The sequence below is a fragment of the Aspergillus brasiliensis genome (genome assembly GCF_001889945.1).
Source record: "Aspergillus brasiliensis CBS 101740 unplaced genomic scaffold ASPBRscaffold_43, whole genome shotgun sequence".
NCBI classification, from domain to species: Eukaryota; Fungi; Ascomycota; class Eurotiomycetes; order Eurotiales; family Aspergillaceae; genus Aspergillus; species Aspergillus brasiliensis.
Window position 1 is genome coordinate 6109 of NW_027137484.1, and position 5832 is coordinate 11940.

Sequence of the window (5832 nt, forward strand, 5' to 3'; positions counted from 1 at the left end):
ATCCTGGTGGGTCGGTTTTTATGAATGTTCTGACATCTAGATCCCATGCCGTCCATAGCATGTTTGCTGGATGGCGGACGTGAGATGTAGGTGTAGGCTCTTCCCGTGGATCTTCTCATGATGACGTCACATGCGACCTTAGATCATCTCTGATCGCTCCCGCACTACTTGCTTGCCCATCAGCTCACCCCCAGACACCGCCTTGAGCTTGGGATTTGGTCGGGCAAAACCACATGTGCTCGTTAGTGGGCATCGAGTATCTCAATCAAGAGCTCACCACCGCAGAGGCGATCCAGATCCGCGAACGGTTCCAGGGAACCGCATGGCGGCCGGGCCGCCAGGTGATGTGGAGCGGCGTACCCCGTGCCATCGTTCAGCACTGGGCAGACGCACACGGGAGGCAGACCCTAACCACGGCGATGGGCCCTCTCATGGTCAATGACCATCCACAATGCCGGCATCTCCATAAATCGAAGCAAAACTGGAGCAGATATATGCAGGGCGCGTCAGCTCTTTTTGCCTCTCATATTGCACAGGACGGGGGAACAGTCACGGTCGTGACGCCGCCACCACCCGAAAGATTCAACCCGCACGGAGGGACAAATTACCAAGCAATAGAAGAGCCAATTTTGAAGGGGGAAAGAGGGCCGTGCTGCGTCAAGAAGATCGAACTAGTGCATCCCACTGTGCCTGGAGCAGAAGAATTCTGCTATGAGATATGGCCTGAGGACGAGACCGGCTCTTGGACTGCGAAGTTCCCCAAAGCTAGCAAGTCCGCTCCACACCCTCAATGGAGGCATCCCAAACCAAAACGGGCAAGGCTATAGGACTCATAAGATGTCGAGCGTCCCGATGTCGAACAAAGATTTGACTGCCGCATTGCCTACAGGAGGAGGGTTTCTACGCACTATCTGAGGAAGCAAGTTCAGGTTTCAAAAATGATTCATTTGTCAGCTATCTGGCTGGGTTGAGGGTGGCTCAGATTGTCGTCGGATGGAGGAATAACCACGCTAGAGGGGCTCCGACCGAACGTATCAGCGTACGTTTGATGAAGAGGCCCTCGATTGAACACCGATAAGCGTCATCGACATTTTGATGGAAAGTGAGTTTCGTGATCTTGCAGCAAATGTCCGGCGAGGCTCCTGCCAGTTAAATTGTTCCACAAAAGTTGCAATCCAACTTCAGTAACTTGCTTGGCTCCAGCATCTGTGCTCTTAGTTAGCTGTAGAATAGAAAATCCCTCGTATTGCTTACCACAGCGACAAATGAATCATTTTTGGAACCTGGGGAGGAAGATACTCGCTGGTGTGGCAAAGTTACTATTGGCGCTGAGGCCGGGGGGCGTGCGCCAAGAACCAACACGTGACGTGCTGGACGGTGCTGTTCCGGTCGGATCAACAGTCGGTCATGTTCGACGGCTCCTCGGACGGAATCTGCGCCGGCGACCTTGGCCGCCAGGCTGCCCCACCTGGGCATAACCAACTGTGTCTTGATAATTGCACTGTTCATGTGGACATCGGTCCGATGTAGGTGTGGTATGATACAAACACCCGAGCCTGTGCATCATTGTCCTCCAGGCCGGGGACATTGTCGTGCAGATTCGTTGCAATCCTGGGTGACAATGGGGTGCCGGGAGCCGATAAGTCTTGCGAAAAACTCGCTGTTATTGAGATTATCATGCAGGTCAGCTGTGGCAGCCATCAGCCGTTTCAAGCTTTGGAGAAGATGATGCTCGCATTTTCTGTGGAAGTCCTGAAGCTTGCGGGCACGTCAGGACGATCACTGTAACAGACCGAGCCAACCATTCCACCCAGAACTCCGGTGAGGTTTGTGGTTGTAAGCCCATGTTCATGGTAATATCCAGCTGAGACGTCAACTGTGATAGCAGCAAAGGATCATCCCCTGGCGTAACTGAGCTCAAACTCGGATACCTCATGTTGTCAGCCCTTGCCACCAATGTCCCGAAACCGTGAAGTCGGGGGTTTCGAGACATCAGGTTTAGATTATTATCAAGCATATCTCCATACCCGTCTTCTGGGAAGATAGCCGCAAGATCACAGGGTGAAAGAGCCGATATTCAGCAAATCTGGTCCCCCTCTATGACTTCCCCGGTTGTCCTGTAAATCGTCCAAAGCTCGGTCGAGAGCTTGCTGCGTTTAAATCAGTGATAATGAGACCATCCGGCATAGCTCGAACTGATAGTTTCGCCTTCGACTTCTTGCTTAGTTCCAGGTGCATTGTCCCTGTATCGTTTTACTCTAGTCTTGAGAAGAAGGTCACAATACCAGATATTGCCAACCTCAAATCAAATCTGGTCACATTTGGACAGACGGAATAAAGAACGGCAAGGGGAAACATATCGCACCACTTTCGCTGAACCAAAGATTTGTTTCTCCCAACAATGCATGAGCACCCCTGTCAAAACACCCCAATCTGCAGGACCAATTCTTTCCCAAGGAGTATTGGCTGAAGGCAGGGACAACTTAACGGGGCCGGTTCGTCGTTGCTTGAAAGTAGAAAGGGGTCGATCGCTCAAACAGGCGGAGGCTAATGTCAGCCCAAGGGCACGCGCTTTCGAAGCAACCTGCCAGGATCGGGAATAAAGGTTTACCAGGAGATACGAGATATCTCCAAACAGAGAGCATGATCTTTTTGGGCAGCCTCTAAGCAGGAGGTTCTGTCCCATCAATCCCTCACAACCCCCTTCGAAGGGACCACAGTAATTTAAAAGGCGGGACAGGGATGAGAGGAAAATAGAGTGTGTTGTGCTTTGTGATCAGTGCAATTGCATTTAATACTTGTTCTACTGTATGCAAGATGTAGGATCTGGATCGTCACAATTATTACCACCTTGCAAAGATAACAGGATCATGGTGCATAAGGGCGCGATAGTCATTGCCGCCCTGCGATCCGAGCCATCGTTAGGTAAATCAAACGCGCCTCATGTTGCTAAGGTATTGGAAATTCGGGCCAACCTCCCTATAGCCCCGTTGATCGCATGAGTTGCATTTCGTGCGTTTTGGTTATAACAGTAAGCCAGGGCAGCCGACAAAAGCGGTCCCATGCCGGCTGACGAGGTGGCGGTGAAAACCGAACTCGAGGACCGAACGCTATGTCGTGGCAGCTGGCATGGAATTGGCGGAGTTGATGATGGAAGGAACAAGAGCGGACTGCTTAACCATACAATTCGCGCCAATCCAACTGTCGGCTATTCACCAATAGCGCGTCGACTAGTCTGGGATTGAACTTAATGAGTACTGTATCTCTGCGGGGAACATCATACACCCCCCATCCCCCCTTCAGCCCGGGTGCCTATATCTTTCTTCTCTCTCACAACCTCCCGACAATTCCATGTTTTCACTTTCAATAACCTTGCACCTAACACATCGGTCTTTTATCTGCCCATCATCTAGTCGAATACCATGGCCTCTGAACAGCCCTCAATCATGCTCGTTCAGGGCTCCTTCCAGACCCCACTCGTCTACTCCAAGTTGGCGACAAGTCTTCGCGACCTGAACTACCCAGTCATCCATCCACCTCTTCCCAGCTGCTCCGATGTAGATGCCAGTGATTTCGCCGCCCGCACAATGGAGGACGATGCACGGACCATCACTGAAGCCCTGGAGCAGCTGATAGAAGAGGAGCAGAAGTTCGTTGTTGTTGTAATGCATTCCTACGGAGGCATTGTGGGCAGCACAGCGATCCCTAGATCCCTCACCCATGCTTCGCGTCAGAAAGAGGGGAAAGTTGGCGGTGTTTTGCACATATTCTATTACGCTGTCTTTGTTCTACCTAGGGGTGCGTCGGTGAAGGAGACATTTGGCGAATCTCCGAATAATGAAGTCGGGGTATATGTTCACTTGTTCCTGAGGCACAACCACAAACTAAAGATTTCGTCCTTGAACCAGGCGGATGGATGCTTCCGCATCAAGAATGGAGCCCGAACCCTCTACAGCGATCTCCCGGACGCTGCGGCAGCCTGGTGGGATTCCCGTCTGACTCCTCAGTCTCACTTGGTGCAAACCACACCCACGACTCGCGCGGCGTATGAGTACCCTCCATCCACTTACCTAATCTGCGAGGAAGACCAGGCAGTACCCGTGCCGTTTCAGGAGAGATTTGCCGAGTTGGCCAGGGCAGAAATTGATCGCTGTAGCGCAGGGCATTCTCCCATGCTGAGCCAGCCGGACATGCTGGTCGGAAAGATCGCGGCAGTGGTGAACAAGGCGGCAGTAGCATCCGATTAGTTTACGCTAGAAGGTAGTCGAACCAGGGCCTGATTCAAACGTGTCTTCCGCTTCGTCTGGGATACTGTGCTATCTTGGTCGACGCGGGATGTCACTGATGAGAGCACTTTGCCCACGGCGTGGATTTGTTTGTAGTACATCAGGAATATCTCTACAGTGTTTTGGCTGGGGAGGAGAAAAGCGAAAGAATAGAATATAAGTGAAGGGCATAGTCGCATATCTGATCGCTGCAGATAACACCTGTTGATTTATAGCTTGCCGTATATAAGCAATACATCGCTCAGAGCAGAATAATGATGAGAATAGATCCCTTCAGCTCCAACACATCTGAGACGCCCCATGAAAAAGACCCTTTATAACCATTAGTCTATAGGAAGAGGAACTGAGTGTGGACTGTCCCATGCCCAAACTCGCCTAGAACACAGTGTAACCAAGCCCGGATTTTCCGACGTATGCACCTTTAGATAGCACTGCTTCTCTTAAGATGCTGGACTATCATCTGGTGACGAGGGTTGGGACAACGAAGCGGGTTCTTTCTCAGCGGGTGCTTTGGCATGACGACTCCTTCTACAGAGATTTCATACGTTGTCTGCTGATGTCACAATCCTGCAGAACAGGACCCCTCCTAATTTTCTGCCCATCATGGTATGTGCGTTCATGAACTCCTTGGCCAAGGCTCCATGGGAGTTCATGTTAAGGTCTTTTTCAGGTTCTGTAGACGGAAAATGTTCACCCAACACCACTGAGTCACTGGCGTAAGGGCAGTGGACAGAACTAACGGCAGCAAATTTGTGAGCCAATATTGCTTGGGTCTAGGCAAGCCTACACTCACGTATTGATGACACCGGGTGGTATAGATCCTGTCCTGGTATGTGCATCCTTTTGGTCAGGTCCACCATGCGGACACAAATCGATTGATTGATCAGCGTCAGTCTCTGTTGCGGCTGACTGGAAATCCTGGTCAAATGAGAAGTTTGGACTCATGCCTACCAAAGGAGGCCACCAGGTCAGGCACTCTCCGTCAACCTTCGTTTGACCGAGAACACGGCAGCCGACTAATCTCGTTAGCGGCAGTAACATCCCACCATTTCTTGACTAACCTGGAATATCATTGATCCTGGTCTCGATTGACCATGCTCCTTCCAGTGAAACGACCTCTGCGTATTCAACAGTAATACCCACAGATATTCTCTCCATTTCTCTATGTCTTAGAGAGAAGAAATGAGATGTGCAGTCCGAGCTTCTCTTCTCGCATCCGTCAGTATTAAATATCCGAATCTCATGCAGCTCTTCACATAGTTTGGCTGGAAGTGGGACAGTGCAAGGACTTGTTGTACCCTTCCTGCAAGGAGATGCTATTTTACTACACACATATGGTGATCACAGATTTTCAGGCACAGACTGAATGCATGAGGCAAACCTCGACTCGTTGAAACAAAGTACTTACAGTACGTAACTTTTGTGGACTTCAATGCTCTCCCTTGTTATTGGGTACTCCTTGCAAGTTTTTCGTGGTGTTACTCGAACCCCGCTTCCTTGATCTAGATTGTTCGACTGGTTGAGACCTGGTGATCTTCACCACCAC

General features: G+C 50.7%; 6 protein-coding genes across 6 annotated transcripts; 3 read left to right on the forward strand and 3 right to left on the reverse strand.

Moving 5' to 3' along the window:
• Positions 1–233: 233 nt before the first annotated feature.
• Positions 234–827, forward strand: ASPBRDRAFT_201713 (uncharacterized protein; the record flags this gene model as incomplete). Its single annotated transcript, XM_067621583.1, has 1 exon — positions 234–827. One exon carries the CDS (start codon positions 234–236, stop codon positions 825–827), a length of 594 nt encoding a protein of 197 aa, XP_067472816.1.
• Positions 828–1158: 331 nt separating this feature from the next.
• ASPBRDRAFT_49671 (uncharacterized protein) lies at positions 1159–1626 on the reverse strand (the record flags this gene model as incomplete). The annotated part of the gene is made up of 1 exon (XM_067626398.1): positions 1159–1626. A coding segment is annotated over exon 1 (259 nt), but the record flags the coding sequence as incomplete, so codon positions are not given.
• ASPBRDRAFT_49674 (uncharacterized protein) lies at positions 1285–2232 on the reverse strand. Its single transcript, XM_067626399.1, has one exon. It carries the CDS (start codon positions 1991–1993, stop codon positions 1685–1687), a length of 309 nt encoding a protein of 102 aa, XP_067472818.1. The 5' UTR covers positions 1994–2232; the 3' UTR covers positions 1285–1684.
• A 127-nt stretch (positions 2233–2359) lies between these two features.
• ASPBRDRAFT_49677 (uncharacterized protein) lies at positions 2360–2729 on the forward strand. Its single transcript, XM_067626400.1, has one exon. The coding sequence runs from the start codon at positions 2406–2408 to the stop codon at positions 2601–2603; it is 198 nt and encodes a 65-aa protein (XP_067472819.1). The 5' UTR covers positions 2360–2405; the 3' UTR covers positions 2604–2729.
• A 550-nt stretch (positions 2730–3279) lies between these two features.
• On the forward strand, positions 3280–4570 carry ASPBRDRAFT_49679 (alpha/beta hydrolase). The gene has a single exon (XM_067626401.1). It carries the CDS (start codon positions 3423–3425, stop codon positions 4245–4247), a length of 825 nt encoding a protein of 274 aa, XP_067472820.1. The 5' UTR covers positions 3280–3422; the 3' UTR covers positions 4248–4570.
• Positions 4571–5075: 505 nt separating this feature from the next.
• Positions 5076–5444, reverse strand: ASPBRDRAFT_60408 (uncharacterized protein; the record flags this gene model as incomplete). Its single annotated transcript, XM_067628229.1, has 2 exons — positions 5076–5302; positions 5348–5444. 2 exons carry the CDS (start codon positions 5442–5444, stop codon positions 5076–5078), a joined length of 324 nt encoding a protein of 107 aa, XP_067472821.1.
• Positions 5445–5832: the final 388 nt, after the last annotated feature.

Excerpts from the sequence above, each read along its gene's own strand:
- ASPBRDRAFT_49677 (XM_067626400.1), top strand. The coding sequence starts at position 2,406 with ATGAGCACCCCTGTCAAAACACCCCAATCTGCAGGACCAATTCTTTCC.
- ASPBRDRAFT_49674 (XM_067626399.1), bottom strand. The coding sequence starts at position 1,993 with ATGTCTCGAAACCCCCGACTTCACGGTTTCGGGACATTGGTGGCAAGG.
- ASPBRDRAFT_49679 (XM_067626401.1), top strand. The coding sequence starts at position 3,423 with ATGGCCTCTGAACAGCCCTCAATCATGCTCGTTCAGGGCTCCTTCCAG.